Here is a 20,083-nt window from a genome sequence, read left to right as displayed (position 1 = left end):
CCTCCACCAGAATTGCTTTTCCTTTTCATAGGAGAGACTGGTTTTTAATTCACAGCTGCCAGGAGACAGAGCTTGGCCTTTCACCCTTTCTGGAACTGACATCTGATACCTGCAGCCCATCCAAACATCACTAACAGCCTCTCCTCACCACTACTCTTCCAGGCTCCCACCAACTTCCTTGCAAATCTATCACAGCCACCTGAAGTTGTGCTTACAACAGGCTATCTCAGTTCCATACCACACAATTGTGAAAGGAACCGCGCTGGTCCAGATACAACACCAAACTGGAAGTCTAAAGCAAACTTTTCACGAGAGTTACATCAGAATTTAAAGCGAATTGAAACTCCTTGTCCTCGCAGCAATGCGGAGAGAGAAAATTTGGACATCCTGTTCCTACAGTCTACTTGATGCAGCTTCCAGTGCACTGAGGAAGCAGAGTTGCAGTGAAAGCCTGCTCCAGCATACAGTTATCCAACAGAACCTACCCTCACCACAAAAAGCCTTAAGTAACGCTGCAGCTCAGCGACAGCATTCAAGCAAATACATCGGTGATGATCTCAAGTCGATCTGAAACAAGACCAGGAAACGTGAACGTCTCAATAGACCGCTCTGAGTCACCGTGACAGCAATACATCCACTAGTGAGCAGTTAGGTCCACAGCAATTGCAGAGAGCCAGCACCAGATTGTTAAATATAAGATTATCTGTGCTTCGGCAAAACTGAAGAGCTGTCCTTAATTTTACTACAAAGAGCACAATTCAGTCTCACAACTACCTCTTTTACCCACAACTGCCACCAAGTAAGTTCTTCTTCCCCCAATGCAGAGACAGCTAGAAACAGAAACAACCTACAGAAACAACCTACAGAAACAACCTGGTTCTACAAAAAGTAGCTTTTTTTTCCCCTCCAGTCTCTAATTCTTACCCAACTTCCAGATTCCAGGCCTAAGAAAAATCTTTCTGTGTAGGTTTTTTTTTTTTTAAACACTTTTTAAAGTTTATTGACTCTTATCTTATTATACCATTAATGACTACCAGAACACTGGTGCTAGTTTAAGGATTTATTTTCCTCTCACAGACAGTTGTTATGGTTTTTCCTCAAAAAATACCTTCCTGTCAAGTAAAATCTGATACTCTTCTCCTATATATCTAGTAACACTTATGGGCCAACATTTTATCATAATAATTTGACACTGTACAGTTCCCAATGATGGATTAATTCTTCAACAGAGTAAGGGGGAAGCTTTTTTTATGCTGTGCATTACCCAAAGAAAATCACTGTCCTGCAGCCAGGGTGCTGTTGGAGGTTTGATGTATGCCCATACATACCCCGCACTCGAAATCATGAAACAAGTCACTAACACCTTTAAAAATACTTCAGAAAATCATTTTACCCCAACGTTTGAGACCTGTAAGCTGTAAACCCACAACATCTCAGTGTAAGTTCCTTTCACCTTTAACAAGCAATTTGTCTCTAACAGACACCCTCCGAGTCGAGTCAGAAGCTGGACTGGATGTACGGGGTCCTCTGACACCATCATCCCGCTTCAGCTTGCTTGCCAGAGTTAGCATTACTGCTGCCTTCGGTCTAGAACAGAAATAAGAACAAAGTTGATTACCAAAACTCAAAGAACTAAGGAAAAAAAATACAAAAATAGGCTACAGCCAGCCCCACATTCTGCAACTACGATCATATTCTCAGCACTCAAAGAGAGACCAAGATGTACGCAGTTAATGGCTGCTTTTAGAGACGTGGATGGAGTAGAGTGTTTGAAGAATGAGGGTTTGTTTCAGACATGAATGCTGAGGGAGTTGCAGTATGTGAGGCCAAGAGGAAGTTCAGTTTTGCCAGAGAAAGGTCAGGCTTTCATCATTGTTTACAATCTCGTTTCGCTGCACCATCTCCACAGCACACCCCAGCTTCGCATCAGCCCTTCTGAAGAATTGTGGAGAGAATCCAAAGAATTACAGAGAGAATCCCCCCGCTGTGACCATCCTCACCCATGTCCCTCCTAACAACACTTTTTGGCTGGCTCAAGAGGAGAGGAACTGGGGGGGGGGGGGGGGGGGGGGATGTTCCTGGAACTACTCCGTAGCGCTGGGAAGCGAGCGTTGAGTCAGCGAGCAGGACACAAGGAAGGGAAGGGGTCTGGACTGCAAGGAGCACGATTTTCTTTGCAACTGCACAGCAGAAACACACAGCACTCCTCACAGGGCAGAGGAAATTACATACAGAGATTTGGTAGCTGAAATGGAGAGAAATATTTGGTACATCAGCTATCAGAAGGTAACTGCGATGATAAATAACTCGCAACAAAAGGTGAACAGAAAGCCAAAGTCAAACGGAAATGTTCCACCTCCTGTGCCTTGAGACATCCTGCCCCTACTCCTGCTTGAAGGCAATTTGTTCTTCTTAACAGCGTGGCCAAAACCAAAATAATGCTAACAACACCAATACCCTTCAGGCCCTACCACCACTAAATTGCAGTAATGTTTATCCTTTTGTCATACAAGTTAATTGAGCAAAATAAAGGCGAAAAACTCATAAAAAGTCAGCAGCCTTTACACAAAGTAGTTGTAATAGAAGAGCAGACAGGTACGGTGTAGCAGGTACCAAGACATGAAGCGGATGCTCATGCAACATCAGCTTTCGTAGCATGAAACAGAATCAGCCAAGGCATAACACAGACGGGCAAGTGAAGGAAACCAGTGAGAAGAAGATGAGCAAAATGAAAAGTGACAAGGCTCGATTGAAGGTTTCTCTCTCAGCTTCAGCCCTACGTATCTGGATGCTTCTTCCACTCTTGTAAGCCAGCCCTCAAGTTTATCAGCTCGGCTGCAACAGCGATTGTTTCACTTGCTTATCTGTTTCTGTCCCGGACAAAACAGGTAGGAGAAAAAAACTCCCTGGCCTGCCAACCTTGTCACTGCTCCTCCAGGTCCTTGGGGAAGCTGGGGGATTTAAAGCAAAGACCAAACCGACACCAGGGTGCTGGTGAAAGGACGGGGGGGGGCAGGCCAGAACGGAAGCGTCACCTGGATGTGGAGAAGGTGACGATTAATGAGAAGGTGACAATAACGAGGGTCGGAACGGAAGGAAGCCGCATTCTGAAGCAGTGCGCAGCTGTGCGGCACCTGGTAGGGCACGACAAGGTGTAATAGGCTATAATAAGGCGTAATAAAGTATAATAAGGTGTTACATATATATTTTGTGCACAGGAAGGTCAGGCTCTGCGGGGCTGACAGGTACACACGCCAGGTTCCAGATACAGATTAAAACCAGGCAAAATTCGTGTCAGATATCCATGCTGGCTGCCCAGCTGAGGCAGACCCGGTGTTTTGGGGTTGTTTCCCCTCCCGTTACCCCACAGAAAGGCAGAAAAGGCGACAACCCGCCCCGCTGACCGCCGCCCGAGGACAAGGGCTGCGTTAACGAAGGAAAAGGGGGTTTAAGGGGGGGGGGGGAGGCACACGGCAGCGCAAGGCCCGGCCCCGAGGCCTGGCGGGCCGCGGCCGCCCGGGGCCAGCCCGGGTCCGGCTGCCGAGGCCGGGTCCGGCCCGGGAGCGGCGGGGGGCGGCCGGCACCTACCTGAGCGCGGCGTCAGGGCCCGGCTGCCGCGGCCAAGTCCAGCCCCGGGGCCGGCCCGGGGCAGGGGCGGCGGCAGCGACTCCTCCTCCTCCCGCAGCCGCCCGCCCGCCCGCCGCGCCGGAAGTGGGCGGAGCCCCGCGGTGGCACCGCCCCCCTCTCCCCGCCGCTCCGCCCGCAGCAGCCGAGCTCTCGCGAGAGGTGGCGCGGCGCGAGGGCGGTGAGCCCCCGGCCGCCCGGCGCCATTTTGTGGGGTTGGGATGGGGCTGAGGTGTTAATTAAGGTTGTGTCATAAAGTCACAGAACCATTAGGGTTGGAAAAAACCTCCACGATCATCTGGTCCAACCATCCCCTACCACCAGTATCACCCACCAAACCATGTCCCCAAGCACCACGTCCAACCTCTCGTTGAACACCCCCAGGGGTGGTGACTCCACCACCTCCCTGGGCAACCTGTCCCAATGCCTGACTGCTCTTTCTGAGCAGAAATGTCTCCTCATTTCCAGCCTGAACCTCTGTTTCTGAGTGAAAGCTACTTGGGTATCCTGAGTCTGGGCTAATTTCACCACTGGGATCTTTAGAAACTTGCACAATCAGATCGGACTGTGACCTATAAAACTTAACCACGTGCATAACGTTGAAGAATTCTTCCATCCCTTAGCATGCAATGAATAGGGGAACCAAAATGAAGCAATTAGAGAAGCCTCCAGGTTAAAAGGTTTGATAAAGCAAAGCTAGAGACCACAGAATCACAGAATCATCTAGGTTGGAAGAGACCTCCAAGATCATCTAGTCCAACCTCTGACCTAACACTAACCAGTCCTCCACTAAACCATATAACTAAGCTCTAAATCTAAACGTCTTTTAAAGACCTCCAGGGATGGTGACAACCACTTCCCTGGGCAGCCTATTCCAATGCCCAACAACCCTTTCAGTAAAGAATTTTTTCCTAATATCCAACCTAAACCTCCCCTGGCGCAACTTTAGCCCATTCCCCCTTGTCCTGTCACCAGGCACGTGGGAGAACAGACCAACCCCCACCTCACTACAGCCTCCTTTAAGGTACCTGTAGAGTGCGATAAGGTCGCCCCTGAGCCTCCTCTTCTCCAGGCTGAACAACCCCAGCTCCCTCAGCCACTCCTCATAAGACTTGTTCTCCAGACCCCTCACCAGCCTCGTTGCCCTTCTCTGAACTCGCTCAAGCATGTCAATGTCCTTCTTGTAGCAAGGAGCCCAAAACTGAACACCAGACACAAGGAAGGATTGGCAGGCTGCTATTAAAATACTTATTACTTCCTAAACATCATAGGAATAATACTGCTTCTCCTTTACTTAAAAAAATAAAATAAAATAAAATAAAATAAAATAAAATAAAATAAAATAGAAAACAACAACAACAAAAACAGATAAACAAACAGAATTTAGCTCAGTCAAATCTAGTTAATCCAGTGGAGAGCCACAACTCAGAAACCTTAAAGTGTCTTAACCCTTTCACAAGCTTCTTGTAAAAGATGAGAAGCTAGATGAATTGGCTGAAAAGCACTTGCCTTTTCTACAGCTCTTTTGTTATCAGCCTGCTCATGCTTTTGTTTTTAGACAGAAACATCTGTAGCTGAAAAATGAAGAAAGTGCTTAGAAAAACATGCCCGCTGCTCTCTGTCTTCAGCAGGGTAGAAGGCAAGAGGGAATAAAATCCCATCAAAGTGTGTATATATGCTGACAATGGATAGAGACCATGAAGATGGCAGTCCCTTCCCTACCTGCCTCCGTGGCTGTTCCATACGCACCAGCAGAGATGTTTAAAAACTGCCAACTTTAAGGGGAAAATAATCTAAAAAGATATCTGGAACGCTACACCTGAGTTTATTTTTCTGATTGCAGGTGAATCCAAGCACAAACTGACGCAAAACGAGCCCATGGGATAGCTGCAGAGATGCAGGAGGCTGCCTGGTCTGCCTCCTCCCTGGCTGTGCCTGGCAGTGGGTGCCTAGAAATGCCTCTGTGTAATTCTGCTTCCAGATTTCTATTCCAATGCAGTCAGGAAATGAGAAGATGGCTTGAGGATTGTTGCACCTTCAGCATCAGTAAGCCAGAGCCATTTCATGCTCTGAAGCAGACCCAGTCCTATATTGCAGATCCTGTCATAACACTTGCTGGCGCAAACAGAGGCTGCAAAGTCAACCTCAGCGCTGGCATTTGCTGGCTTTTAAATGTTTGCCTCATAATGGCAACATCCTGAAAAGGACAAGTCTGAAGGCTCAAGATACTGATATACATCCTCTGCTTTTTTGCTGGCTTGTTTCTCTTGTGGAAGGGACTGCCCACTACCAAAGTTCAAAGTTCAGCGAGCAGGCCAGAGTCACAAGTGTTATTATTTATAAGCCTTAAAATGCCTTATCTTAGCAGCCAAACCAAGATGCTCTGTAAGGGTCAATCCAAAATGTGCTTCCTTCAGGAAAGCCAAGAAACCTCCTTTCTATTTTATCTTCAGGTATCAACAGCTGTCCTCCCTCTTACTACGGTACAGCAGTTCAGTTAATATCTGGTGACTGTGACCTGTGCTGGGATTAATAAAATATTTTTATGAGCCAATTTATAAAGGTGCTGTCAACAAACTGCTGCCTCCTCTAAAGACTAATTAAAGGCGAGCCAATATTGTCTGACATGGGCTGTAACGGTGACAGATCTCCTTTCATCCTCCACCAGTTCCTCTTATTAGCGATGAGCAGAACTCAGCATCTGATGTTCGGTGACCTTCTGGAACCACTTAACAGTTCCAATTCACTGCAACGTGAAGAAAAATCTTTGAAAATCAGATTAATCTGAAGCCATGGCCTGGTTACTTGTTTTCTCCAGACAATCCAGGCAGCAAGACAGCAGTGCTGTTTACTGGAAGCAGGAGTCTCCTGTTCTTATTGTGGTCCTGTACAAAATGTACTCTGTTAAAAATGAAATTAATGTCATATTAACAAAATAGGCATCACAAGGGATACATGGCAAACACTTCCTAATGCCACATTTTCTAAACTCATATTTGTTCCTTCTTTTGCTTTGTGTTTTACAGTTTACTGTTTTTTTTCCCCTCATTCTCTCACCTCCTTTTATCACTGAGACTCAAGATTGTAGTGAAAGATGCTCCTGAAGCTGATCCCTCAGTCACCCAAGAGTGAGGAAACCAGGATCTTGGGAAATACTTTCTGCAACAAGTAGAGAACCTTGATTTTCAAAAGCTAATTTGGGGTGATTCAGTCAAAGTGCTCCAGTGAAAACTTTCCCAGTGGGTACCACCTTGCATGTTTGTGCAATCAAAACTAGGTATTTTCAGAGCTGCTGAAGAGGTGAGAGTCTCAAATTGGTCAGCACCTAAGGAAATAATTGCAGTTTATTAAGCAGTTTCCTGATGTTAGATCTATAAATATATCTCTGCATCACTTATTACCTAAAAACACTGATGACTAGTTGAAAATAACGGTAAGAAAACATTCATGTTTCATTTCCCCATCACTGTTTCTTTAACCTGGAAAATATTCCATGTTCCACAGAGCAAAATTTTGAGCAGTTCCAGACATCACCTGGTATGTCACACAAAACCAAGACTTTGCCTTTATTGGATTTCAGATAATGACCCAACCATTTTTCATTGCCCAGCAGCCACTGTTCTTGAAGCTAGAGAGATGAAACAAACATCTTGCATTTAAACTATCCCACTATGTAATAATATTTATGGATTCTTTTGTCCTTTTTGGTCTTTTTTAAAGCTTTTATTTAACCCGTACTTCTCTCTGCTGGGATGAAGCAGAGAAGTCTGCGTTTTGTTAGAAGTATCAGTTCCTCCCTTGATGGGCAATTGTGAGTTCTCATATGAAGCCAGGAACACTGAGAACTAACCCTTAGCCTAAAACTCCCTCGTGGCTTTCCTAAGCACAGCTTTTCTGTGCTCTTACTTTATAAACTCCAGCTTTCTATCCAAACACACTCCAGCTACTGAAAGGTGAAGTAGAAGACCCCACTGCAAATAAGCACCAGAAAAGTAGAGATGATCCGAAATGAACTCTACAAGGACTAGAAGCAAGTGAGGAAAAGAAGTAGAAACAAGAGAAAAGAGGAGCGAGGACTTTCACTAGTGGAAAATTGCTGGGCAAAGTGAGAGACTGACAACCTTCCTAAAAGAAAAGTAAAACCGGAACAATGTCATGCTCTTCTGCAACACCTTGGGGCGTTTGCTTAGTCAGAAGGGAGGGCATAGTGGGAAACAATGGGACGTATGATGACAATGATGTGATTACATCCCACGTACCATTAAGAAATTTGGCCTTCTCCCTCTCCTGCTCCCTTGAGCAATTAGTGTTGCATATGCTGCAAATTAGCAGCGTGCTGTTCTCCCTTCTAACAGCCTTGTCAGCCTCACTGGGCTCACTTGAGGAGCTTGGTGGTGCATTTGTGCTCAGAAGTGCTCTGCAAGCCAGGAGAGCTGCAATCACGTTTTGCCCACAGAAGAGAAGAGGTTAAACCTCGATAGAAAGGCCACGCATTTTTAAGCCTTTACAGAGAGGCAGGTTAAGGATGTATCTCATTTGTCTCTTTTTAGGTAGGGCGTCTGATTTTAAGGATGGAGATAAAAGCAACGTGGTATAATCACACCATCTGCAGTGGTTAAAGAGTGAAGGAAGCCAGGGAGCGTGCAGGACAGAAATCTCTGGTGTGGCAGGAAACGTGCTCACCAAGTCTTTGTTTTCCACCTTGTTTGCTTCTTTGGGTTTAACCCTGCTGCCTTTTCCCCCTCTGTCTCTCAAACAAGAACATTGCACTTTCATATGAAATCATTAGAGTGAAATATGAAATCATTAGAAATCATATGAATCATATCATATCATATCAAATATCATATCAAAATATCATATCAAAATATCATATCAAAATATCATATCAAAATATCATATCATATCATTAGAATCATATGAAATCATTAGAATCAATCACCTCTCACACCGCCCCCAAAAGTGGCTTTGGAGCATCGGAGAGGCTGCTGTGCGACAGTAGCTATAGCAATGGGCCCTCATGCTATTGCAGCTGCTAATTCGGGGCCACAGAGCAAAGAAAAAGTGCATTTTCCTGATGTGAGGCACCTGGGGTGGTGGCCATGTGCAGGGCTTTGCCTCCTGCACCCTTCAGCTCGCATCCGCTGCGAGCCGTTTGGAAGAAGAGCAGATCACTGTAATTTAATTGTGGTCACGACGGCAATGTCAGAGCATTTTTCCACACGCCGCTTTAATGAAGTCGCATTAAAAGGGGTTTTAGGAGTTCTTGCAGTGTCGACTAACAGGATGCCAGCCCCTAAAGTCACCGTGGATGGTTTGTGAGCAGAGCACTGGGGAAGAAACACGCCAAGAACAGGGGAAAACAGCCCTGTAGGCTGTGTCTCCTGATGATTACTGAGCAGCTGGGATTTGATGTGTATTTTATAACAAACAACCATGCAAACCTCTGATTGAGTCAATGTTTCTCTGCTGATACCTATCAGGCACAGCAGTGACCTGGAGTTTAGCTGCTGCTTCCTCGGAGCACTGCTAAAACCAGGGAACGAAACACTCGGGTGATGCTCTGATTACGAGGCCACATTTTGCCTGCAGCTCTAGGACGAAAAAATAGCCAAAAAAACCCTCACTGTTTTCTGGTTTTGAAGGTTTGAGATTCTTGCCTTGATCCTAACTTATCTTTTTTGCCTGATCTTGACTTTTTTTTTTGTTTGTTTTAGACAGAATAGTCTTCTCTTTGTCTCCTGAAATGCAGTCTTCCTGCAGGACTTTGTGTCCATGGGGTGATGGTGCTCACGGCCCCCAGGGACAACCTGGACCTTGGAGCTGGGGTTAAACTCTGGAGGAGCCAGCACAGGACTGACAGGGTGCTACACTTCCAGCTTTTAGCTTTTGTGATGATTAACCCAGAACCTTTCTTCGTCCTGGTTTGTTATTATTTGCCTTTTCACCTTTTTTTTTTTTTTTCCATGAAGCTTTTCTCCTTAAATATTTTTCATTCATTCCTTCTCAGAGGTTATTACATTTATCTGTCCAGTCCATCAGTGCCGACCCCGACGGTTTCAGGCTGTTTATCCGAAACAGGCAGAGGGCTTTGCTGCAGCGAAGGAGAGGAAACAGGGCTGGGTTGTGGCGGCAAAGGTAATGCCCAAAATGAGACTTGTGGAGTGCAAAGGAAGCAAGGAAGGCAATCGTTACTAGCTCACACAGCAGTCCCAGGGGCTGTCAGCAGCCATCTCTCAGCCTGTTCTTCTGGTGCAAGGCACTAGAAAAAAAAAAAAAAACAACAGCCACTCAGGTAGCTGCAGTGGAAGTCATCTGCATAAAAAGGTGAAGGTTATTTGTCAAATGATCTTTCATGTCAAAGCAGATTAAAAGCTTTCATTGAATCCCATCTCCCCTGGAAGCAACTCAGGACCATGACTAAACAATTCCTGGTCCCAGTATGATTTCTGATAGATGGGAGCTGTTATTTTGAATTATGAAATGCAGTGAATGGGAGCAGAAGTTACAACATCAAGAGCACCAGCAGCTAGTGTATTAGTAAGCAAGGAGTTTACTAGTGATTAAGTTGTTTGGTTTTTCTTTTTTTAACAGAGTGGCTTGAGCTATCATTATAATGCTGCAGTTTGAGATAGAGGACTACAGAAAGAATTCTGATACTTTCAGGAACAAAAAGGATTGAAACAAAAGTCACGTCCAGGCAGCAGAAGGATGCACAAGCAGCTGCAGCATTTGTCAGCTACCTTTTGAGTCAGCCAAGTTTAAGAAGTTCAGACCAGGAAAAAGAAAAACGTCTGTGCTGTAGGTCAGTAAGGGCACCTGGAGCATCTCGCTCCGGAGCAGGCAGTTCACAATTTTTCCTAATAGCCACAGCTCACAGACACATTTTGGGTTTGCTGCAAAGACAGCCAAGCACTTTTACCTGGTGAGGGTCTTCACATGCAGCTTTGGGTAAAAAAAACAAGTGGCAACAAACCCCACAACCCACTTTCCCCCCCCCCCACTCTTAACTCTCAGACTTCGCTGCAACGTGATGTCTTTCACGTGGGGGAGGCAACAACAGAACAAAGTGGCTGTTCCACAACAAGCTGAATAAGACTTTTTCCCCCCTCCAATAGGAATAAAATAATCTTGAGCAAGGTTTTTCTTCATAGCCCACTTATACCCCTGTGTAAGAACCAATTCCCTCTGGTTTTTTACCTGTTTTTTTCAGGTCCTTAAAGCTATTTTCCTAACAAAGGTTTGGGGTGTCATTTTTCACTTTCATAGCCACGGCTTCATGCTGTGAAATCCCTCTTCCTGGAAATGCTCGTGACTCACCCAGACCCATCCCCGAGCAACCTGTCCTGACTCCAGAGCTGGACCAGATGCTCTTCAGGTCCCTTCTGGCCTGAATAGGTCAAGGCCATAGCTCAGTGTCTTCAGGAAAAAGAACTAGAAGCTTATTTTGGCCACTCCTCGTGAAAAATGCCCTCAAAGTTAGCACAGTCCCACAGATGATTATTTTTCACTTTAATTTCAATATTAAAGCACCTTCTGGCAGAACCTCTTCTTCCACAACGTCCTTTTGCCCACCCTTTCTTGTATCTGCAGCAGAGGAACCAGCAAATTGCTCGCAGCTGTGCAGAAGCCTCCAGGGTGAGCCAAATCCCCTGCAGACAGCACTTGGGGGGTCCCTTCCCCTTGGTGCCCCCCGCAGCACCATAAATCTGGCATCAGCATGTGGGCTGAGGTGATGCCAATTTCTAAATGCCCAAGTTTCTCTGTGGTGTCCTCCCCACCCCTAAATAATTCCGACAGGATGATATTATAACAAAATATAGGGAAGACAGGATGGCGGCTTGTCAGTTTATGTTATCGATTTTATTTTTCATGTTAAATAGCGTATAAAAATATATTATCTATGCAGGCAAACATACATAATACAGTGTGCAATAAATAGCAAGCTCAAAAATAGATTTCTTTAAAAACAGTCAGTGTTCTGACAACCAGCAAAACAAAGACATGCAATAAATATGCTCACCCCCACTGAGCAGTACCTGTCAGAAGGGGCATTTCTTTACGTCTTCCTAAGACGTTATAAATACACAATTAGAAAAACAGACAATAACTGAAAAGACTGTTAAAAAATTGCTCCCTGAGCTCACATAAAAAAGCCAAGTGCTTAAACAGGAAAACGCAGCCAGGCGTCCGTAAGGCAAGGCAGGAAGAAAAGGCTACGTGCACCGCTCCGGAATGGCCACGCACCCCAGGTCGTTCAGCACTTGGAAGAGGTTGAGGATGGTGGAGGCCTCCAGGCAGCCGGCAGTCTCCTGTGGAGGGAGAAGAGGAGGTGAGCGCACACCGGGGGCATGGATGGGGCTCGAGCCATGGCTGGGAGCACCGCGGGGAGGCCTTTTTGGCTGCTTCTTAATGAATTTGGAGCTCTTAGACCCGAAGTGGTGAGATGTCTGCCAGGGGCCCCCTGAAACCCCATCAACCTTCTTCCCCAGCCTCCTGTCTTACCGTCTTCTTGGCCGTCTCCAGCTTCTGCAGCCAGTGCCTCAGTTTCCCAGAGGGCTGATGCGAAGGAGCCTCAGCGGCCACCTGCAAGGAGAGCATGTGGGTAAGGACCAGCGATGCCCCACAGCGCTGCCACCAGTGCCTGTGCCACCGAGCTGGGGCCGGGGGACCTAGGGGGACACTCACGCAGCCTCGCAGGTCCTCCCGGGCTTGGGTGAGGAAAGCCAAGGGCTGCTGGCTCATCTTGGCCAGCTTGTGGACCGTGGGGTGTGCCAGCACAGCGACGGTGAGGTCCAGCTCGGCTTCCACCAGGAGGAGTCGGTCGGGCACCTGCGGGCAGGAGCATGGTGGTTATGGACCCCAAGAAGTGGTGGAGCTGGTGGAAGGGCTCCCCGAGCCCTGCAAGGCCACCTTGGGGGGTGCGTAGAGGGGGTCCCCCTTCCCTGGCATCGCCCTTACCGACAGCTCGTTGGGTTTCCACTTCCGATGGAAGAGCCTGGTGCTGCATTTTCGGTCTGTTAGCAACATGATGCCCTCCTGGAGGCGTAACACAAGAGGGGTGGGGACAGGTTGAAAAGCTGCTCTTTGGTTTTGGGCTGTGTCGTGCAACCCCCTTCACCCTCCTGAGGTCTGAAACCAGGACAAGATTCAGCCCAGCCCCGCAGCCCCGGTCAGTAAGGGCGGGATGCTGGCATCCTCCGAGTGTGGGTGAGGGCCGCTGCTCACCGTGCCGGGGACTGCTCTCCCCAAACCGCCCCAGAAAACACCCGTTTTATCCCCAAACACCCTCAGGGCCTTGATTTCAGCAGACTCTCTCCCACCAGCCCACGCCCCACATTGCCGTTGGTACTCACAAAGTGCTCCCTCAAATTCTGCACCGCCATCAACTCGGAAGATACCAGGGACCCGTACTGGGAGAGGCGGCAAGTCTTCTTCGGGGCGTCCTGGGGGAAGGCGCCCACCAGCAGGGGCCCCAGGCCCACCACCAGCGCCACAGCGAACATGGGGCACAGCATCTTCTTTTCCAGCTACGACGAAGCGAAGATCCAGAAAGACAGAAGGAGGAGAGGACGACCCGTGTCCGAATCCACGAAATGCTTCGAGACGCCTCGAGTCCCTTTTTTTCGTGTCCAGAGCCTTGCTGTCGCTCGTTTCTGCCGCTCTGCCCCATCTCCCCGGCTTTTAAGCAGCCGGGCAGTATCGCGCTTTCACCTTGGCAGGAAAACCCGTGGCGCGGCAGATCCGCGACAGGAAAGCGAAAGCAACGGCGAGGAAAGCCCAGGCTGCAGGTGCGTCTGCAGGTGAGGGCACTGCAGGGACGCGGTGGCCGGGACGGGGCTGGGGACGCGGTGGGATCCCGCGGCGCCGCGTGCGGGTTTTTTCTCCCTCTTCAGCGGGACGTGGGAAACGCAAACGCGGCGTCTGCACGTCGCTCCCGTGGCGGCTGCAAAAACGCGCCCGCACAACAAGAAGCTGCTCCTTCCCCGGGGCAGCCTGATCCGTGAAGCCATAAGTGCACTTCGTTTTGTGCGTTCGTTCATCATTACTTATAACAGAATATACCTGTGTGTGTGTAAAGAGCAGATGTGCACTAGTGCTGCACCGAATAATGCGCTCACAGCAGGCATAAATGCACTCTCCTGTTTGCCACTGTAAAAACGCACCCACGTAACCAAAAGCTGCCCTCTCCTCGAGGTAGCCTGAGATGTGAACCAATAATTGCCTTTTGTTTTGTGCATTAATCAACCATTAAATATAGCAAAGTATCCCTGTGTCTGTACAAAAAGCAGGGGCAGCTGGAGCAGGTTGCCCGGACTGTGTGTGGCTTTGGATAACACCAGGATGGAGGCTCCACAGCTCTGAGCATCCCGTGCCAGTGCCTGACTGTCCCTGGAGTAAAAAAGTGTTTGCCTGTGTTTAGGTGGCCTGCCACATGTCTGGGTGTGTGCCCACGGCCTGCTGGCCCGTCAGGAGGCACCACAGGGCCCCTGAGCCTCAGACACAGAAATAAAGCCCGATAACACGGTGGGCACAGGTGGGACTCCCACCAACCTCCCCGCAGCAGTGGGTTGTGTCACTCATTAACACAGTCAGTAACTAAAAGCCTGAGGCGCAGTCAGGGCTTGGTTTGTTAGCTTGTGCTATCCATGAGTGGGAAATTGTTCTTTCCTTTCTGTCCAGTTAAAGAAACAAACAGATTTGGGAAAAAACTTTTATTCAATGCAGCGTGCTCACAGTTGGTAACAGCTATGGAATACAAGCCCGAAGCAGCATAAATAACTTCACGTCAGCTTCCCAAGCAAGGCACAGGCCATCCCTAATAAAAAGCACCATAGCAAAATCCCAAGGGGAGCAGGAACAAGCACTTCCCCTGTGGAGGAAGTGTGCGTCCTCGCTGTGGGGCCACCCTTGGGATGCACCCTTGCTGCACCCTCAACGTGGCCGGAGCGTTGTCCCCTCCCAGCGGGGAGGCAGAGGGGGCGATGCACGCACAGACAGAGCCAGGTCACCCTTCCCTCAGGTCCAGCTCTGCTCCCACAGCCCCGTCCACACCACAATCCAAAAAAAACCCGCAGAGCCCATTGCTGGCAGCCGCGCTCATGGGAAGGAGCAGCCGCAGGGCATGCTCGTTGGGTTTTGGCTCGGCTCCTTTGGTTCGTGATCACTGCGGTGGCTTTTATCGCGCACATGCCATTCCTGGCTGGAAGAGCAAACCGAGACGTCACGTCTTGACGCAGGCAAGCAGGAAATCCCAAGGTGCCAAAGGAAAAGCAAAAGCAGAGCGGGGAAGCCGGGGCTGCGAGCACAGCCAGTAGGGATGCACGCACCGCATGGCCTGGCACCAAGGTAAGAGCAGCAGGCAGGGAAACCCAAAATCTTGCACAAGCAAGGGATGTCTCGGACAGTAATACCATGCTGGGATGTACCCCGAGCCCTGGCCCAGCTGCATTTGGTACGGCTCCTCCGAACTGTGCTGATGCCAGCTCTGCCACTGCACCAGGGTGTCACTGAAGAGGGTCCCCCAAAGCCACCACGGCCTGGGGACACCATGCCCAGAGTGGCACCGTGGCTTCAGAGTGGCACAGGCAGCAGCGACACAGCCCCTCATCCGTTTGTTTCATCCTACAAGCGAAGGGGCAGCTATGCCACGTTAAGAAATCACTTGCTTTCAATTTTCATCGACCGTGCTGTCGATATATCAGGCAACACAAAAGTATTTACGAGTCCCAGTCCAGAAATAGCTACAAAAGCCATAAAAGAGCACTGTGGGGGTTGGCTCAGCGTTTTTCCAGAGCAAGGAATCCCAAACACGCAGGAGATTCCCAGGCATGGAAAGGAAAGCGAAAGGGGCAGGGGTGTGCAGGCTGGGTGCCGTGCCAGGTGAGGGAGGACTCCGTGACTCACCGGGCGGCCGGCACGGGGCAGCCCTGCTCGCAGCCACGTGGCTGGGGCAGGATGGAAGGGACGGGGCTGCTTCTTCCCACCCTTCTTGGAGCCACTCGGACAAAGTCTTGGAAAAGCGCCCCCAAAAAGGAACAAAACAGCACCCCAAAAATGCGAAAAGCAACACGGGCAATGCGCAGGAACGGTGCCCACTGTCCAGGGGGCGCAGGGGCGGGGACATCAGGTGGCCACCGCTTGTGCCACCTGGAGCTGCTGTGCCCACGCCTGCTTCAGTGATGCAATCCCTGCCATTTCATCACTACAGCTCACCTGCTGCGTCACCCCTCTGACACCGGCACCAGTGGGAAGGGCCCTTTATGGGAAAGCTGGGCAGCGAGCTGTTTAAACAAGCTGCAGTAACTTTAAAGCTTTTCTTTTCTTTTTTTTTTCTTTCCCTAAAGGCTTTGTGCAGGTGCTGCAAGGGCACACAGGGCCCCCCGCCCCACTGGGATTTCGGTGCAGCACAGGGCTTTCCTCCCAGGACCTTCCATCCTCCTGGCAGCCACCAGCTGCAGACAAAACCTTTGCTTCCCCCCAAGCAAGCTGAGCCCCATGGCACCAGCCCCCAGCATCCCGATGGGGACGTGCCCAGGGCCGAGCGCCACTACCGGGTAGCAGAGGCTCCATCTCTCCGTGCCCATGGGCCCACAGCTGGACACCTCCTGGTGCTCTTCCCACCGAGCTGGGCTGCCCAGATCTTACCCCGTGTGGAGAAGCCCTTTGATGGGTCCACCGCACAGCCCCTGGGGACAGGGCTGGTGACAAAACCCCCTTCCCTGGGAGAGAAGACCCAGGCCTCGGCTCTGGGTTTACAGGAAAGGGAAATGGCCCCACAGAGACTCACAGCCTCCAGAAAGCAAACAGGAGGTGTCAGGTACTGATGCAGACCCAGCTTTGAATCACTGCCTCTCAACCACAGCCGGTATATTTGGTTTGCAGAGCAGATAAAAAACAAGGCTGGGTTAAAGGGGTGTGCAAACATTCTCCTATAGGAGCAAGCCCAGAGAGGCTCAGAAACCACAGCAGCTGCCGTGCTGGGGCTGAGCAACTTCTGGGAAGCTTCCACAGGCATCACACAGCTCCCAGCTGCATTGTGTGGTAGAGCAAGCCCCCAGCGTGTTCCCAAGAGACAAAAAGCTGCAGAGAAGCAGGCTGAAAGGTCACTCTGGTTAGCAGGAGGCCTGGGCTGCAACCTCAAGTTTCTGTCTGCTTGCAGGCCAAGTACCTTCCTTTGAAAGCATGTGATGTATGGAAGTGTTTTTTGGTGGGAAAAAGCTGCATCTCCCAGCCCAGAGAGCAGCTCAGGGGACACCCAGGGACTCCCACCCCTCGTGCTTCTCAGAAATGCCACTGAGACTTTGAGACACTGAGAAATGCCACAAGGTGCCCGTGTTGTCTTTGCACCCAAAGGAAAAAATGTCGAAGACAAGAGGCTTGGTCCTGCTGCTCTGCTCCTTCCCCTACCACCAAGACAAGGTGCACCCATGAGCAAGAGGAGGATAAATTATTTCAAAAACTGGCCAAGTTACAGTCTGAAACTGGCTTCTCCCCACTTTCTGCAGTGATGCACATTAGGGCCTATCTACCCCATAAAGCAGGTCCCCGGTGAGCAGTGCTCATGAAGCGCAGTTACTCTAACCCCAGCAGATGCTCTATTAAGAAGCAGCCACAAGGAACTTTATTTTATTTTCTTTTAATTGTCTAAGGAATGTCAGCCACATGGGACCCTCCCAGCACCAACGGAGCAGCGCTGGGCAGACCAGGACTGCAGCACAGACAGGGTCTTGCATTCAACCCACATCTGCTTTCCACAGAAGGTTAAGGATTTTTAAGGTTTTAATCACCAAAATCACCAATCTTCCCAGGGAATAAGAGCAGGATATTAGGAAATCTACTTTTTCCTTCCCTTCTAGCACCAGAGGCTTTTCCTCTCATGCTTCTTTGTGCCCCAGTATGCAGACGTGCCTCACCCAGAACTCCAGGGGGGTTTCACGCGAGGGGACCCCCATCACCTCCAGCAACCTGAAAGAAGCAGAGGAAAGGTGTCCTGCCGTCTGGCCAGCTCTCACCAGACGTGGGACAACATCCACAGCCGGAGATAAGACTTTCCCCACTCAGAGCTTCTCCAGAGCATAGAAGCTTGGGCTGCAGACGCACACCGAGGGGTGTGTTACTTCAGCTTTGGAGGATCCCCACAACCTCTCACTGTTTGTTCACTGTTTGAGAGGGGGTCTCCATGCCCTGCTCATTTTCCTGAGCACTTTTTACCTCTTTTCCATCTCCGGGAGGAGGGTTTTTGCAGCTTCGGGGTCATTCTTCATGAAGACTTGGTAGGGAGAGGCAGACTCTAAGTACCCAACCACACCAGCAACCGTCATGGGAATTTTGTCGTAGATGTCGGTGATTCTAGAAAAAAAGTGGGGGGAAAAAAAAGGAGCGCTGGCAAACAAACTACAGGCAGTGGAGTGAGGATGACTGCAGACTGGGGTGGTGACAAGTAACACATGACATTCTCAGAGGTCCAAGAGAGGGAAGCATGACATCATTTGATGGGGGCAAGAGTGGTGTCCCCGCAGCCTGCCAGAGGAGAGGCCTGCCACCTTTGCCCACCCGTGGTGATGCACCAAGGAGTTTCTGCTCACCTCTTCTTGTCTGGAAATGGCAAGGCCTCGAATATCTCTTTGTAGTCTTCCAAGACGTGTTTTACTCTATTATGTGAGTATTTTAAGAGCTGTCCCCAGGTCTGTGGAGACAGATGATAAACAAAAGCACTTGAAGCTCTCTGTTTCTACTTAACTCAGGTTCACTTGGCCCTAGATCTGAGGCATATGATTTTTTTTCCTTCACTTTTAACTACTCCTTGCATTTAAAATTCAACACCTTGCTCAGCATCGAGAACATAAGCACACTATTTTATTATCGACATAAGCATGGCTCTGCCCCATCCCCTGGTGGGTGGGGGTTCTTTCGCTGCACCCACAAGCCCATTGCTTCTCCTCTCTGCACATTTCTCCTTGCCCAGACCAGCAGGGGAAGCCCCGAGGCTTGGGTTTCATCCCTTACCTCCCTGAAGATCTGGGTCAACTTCTCGGAGCAGGTTCCGTAGTGCAGGCTCATGTCCACGGTGTAGGTGCTGATGGCCACGCAGCCGCCCGGCCTCACCACGCGGTTCACTTCTCTCATGAACTTCTCGATGTCGAACCAGTGCGCGGCCGTGAACGAAGCAAGGAGGTCAACCGAGGCGTCCTCGAAGGGCAACTCCTCCGCAGGGCACACGCTGGGGACGGGGGAAAAAGAAGCAGAATATATTGCAGGAAATTAGAAAGATACAAAATCAATGGGCATTTTTTGGTGTGCAAGGCTGGTGTGCTATAAGGGCATATATTTTTGGTGTGCTATAAGGGCAGGATGATGCACATGCCAGGAGTCCCTCCAGGTGGGACGTGCTTCACCACCCGTACTCAGCCCACCAGCTCAGTGTAAGGACCCAAATTTTGCCTTGGCCCCAGTACTCACAGGTAGGAGACGTTGGGAGGCGAGGGGGCAGCCTTGGCCTCCTGGATCTGCGCCTGGCTGATGTCGGTGCCCACCACCTTCCCAAAGCGCTCCGCCAGGAAGCGGGTGCCTTGCCCCGACCCGCAGCCCACGTCCACGGCCAGCTCCGTGGGGTTTGTGCCCTGTGAAGCAGGGAAGCAAGCACACCTCAGTCCAATACCCCCAAATCCTGCGTTTTTAACCCCATTCCATGCCCCTGTGCACACCCATGCTGCAACCTATGGAAAGGCTCAGGGGGCATCCACGCCTTGCAGACTCCTCACCACAGCCCCACACGATGCAATGCCCCCCCGTAAAACAAAAATAACCCCCCCACACACCACATTTTGGCTGTGCCCTGCTCACCTTCTCCCTCAGGTAGCCGAGGATGGCTCCCTGCAGCTCTTCACCGGGGCTGAAGCGGTATTTCTGGTAGACGGCTGCGTGCCCCCTCCCCTCAAACATCTGCGTGGCCATGCTGACAGCCACAAGGCCTTGTCCTGCGCCGCCCAAATCCTCCCGCCTCCACCGCTCAGCCTCCGGGCTGCCAGGAGGACTTTGCCCTCACCCGCAGCACCAGAGGTGCTCTCAGCCTCCCACGGCCTCTCCCCGGGCAGTGGAGGCCGCAGGCCCCGGCTGCCTCCCGGAAGCCTGAGCAGCCATAGCCTATGTGGCTCAGCCGCCGAGCAGGCGCCGCTCGGCACGGAGAGGCCGGGAAGGCTGCCAGAAGGACGTGCTGCTCCCTTCGCAGGCAGCACGCATGGTTTTTTGGAGCTGCAGGCAGCGGAGGTTTAAGGGTTGGAGCTGCAGGCAGCAGAGGTTTAAGTTGTTGTTGTTCTTTTTCCTCCTTTGAACGCAGCGTTTTGCAGGTTACAAGGCGAATTGCTCCCTCTAGAGCAGCCGTGGAGCCGTACCAGCCACAACGCTGGCTCTGCGCGCTCACCCCTATGGACATACATCGGTGTGGGGCCCCCCCCAA

The 20,083-nt window shown here is 50.2% G+C and overlaps 3 protein-coding genes across 13 annotated transcripts in view; all 3 read right to left on the bottom strand.

Annotated features, from left to right (window-relative positions):
• Positions 1 to 3,694, bottom strand: part of UBE2F (ubiquitin conjugating enzyme E2 F (putative)) — a 67,351-nt gene extending 63,657 nt beyond the window's left edge. For 7 of the 11 annotated variants that reach the window (XM_040561211.1, XM_040561204.1, XM_040561208.1 and 4 more), the window contains exon 1: positions 1,454 to 1,587. In XM_040561211.1, coding sequence (XP_040417145.1) covers positions 1,454 to 1,571 — 118 coding nt within the window. In that variant the 5' untranslated portion in view covers positions 1,572 to 1,587. Of the gene's footprint in view, positions 1 to 1,453; positions 1,588 to 3,588 lie in introns of those variants that run through there. The other 4 variants (XM_040561214.1, XM_040561206.1, XM_040561209.1 and 1 more) reach the window with 1 other exon arrangement.
• A 7,546-nt stretch (positions 3,695 to 11,240) lies between these two features.
• On the bottom strand, positions 11,241 to 15,953 carry LOC121071913 (interferon lambda-3-like). The gene is made up of 5 exons (XM_040560797.1): positions 12,981 to 15,953; positions 12,586 to 12,663; positions 12,313 to 12,456; positions 12,130 to 12,210; positions 11,241 to 11,936 (listed from the first exon to the last, which is right to left on the bottom strand). The coding sequence occupies exons 1-5, from the start codon at positions 13,140 to 13,142 to the stop codon at positions 11,841 to 11,843; spliced, it is 561 nt and encodes a 186-aa protein (XP_040416731.1). The 5' UTR covers positions 13,143 to 15,953; the 3' UTR covers positions 11,241 to 11,840.
• A 1,294-nt stretch (positions 15,954 to 17,247) lies between these two features.
• LOC121071911 (putative methyltransferase DDB_G0268948) lies at positions 17,248 to 20,012 on the bottom strand. Its single transcript, XM_040560794.1, has 6 exons — positions 19,471 to 20,012; positions 19,087 to 19,247; positions 18,634 to 18,847; positions 18,213 to 18,313; positions 17,839 to 17,976; positions 17,248 to 17,592 (listed from the first exon to the last, which is right to left on the bottom strand). The coding sequence occupies exons 1-6, from the start codon at positions 19,579 to 19,581 to the stop codon at positions 17,502 to 17,504; spliced, it is 816 nt and encodes a 271-aa protein (XP_040416728.1). The 5' UTR covers positions 19,582 to 20,012; the 3' UTR covers positions 17,248 to 17,501.
• Between the last annotated feature and the right edge of the window lie 71 nt (positions 20,013 to 20,083).

The sequence above is a fragment of the Cygnus olor genome, chromosome 6 (genome assembly GCF_009769625.2).
Source record: "Cygnus olor isolate bCygOlo1 chromosome 6, bCygOlo1.pri.v2, whole genome shotgun sequence".
Taxonomy (NCBI): Eukaryota; Metazoa; Chordata; class Aves; order Anseriformes; family Anatidae; genus Cygnus; species Cygnus olor.
The sequence above is the reverse complement of the archived record's forward strand: the minus strand, read 5'-3'. Positions and strand labels throughout refer to the sequence as shown.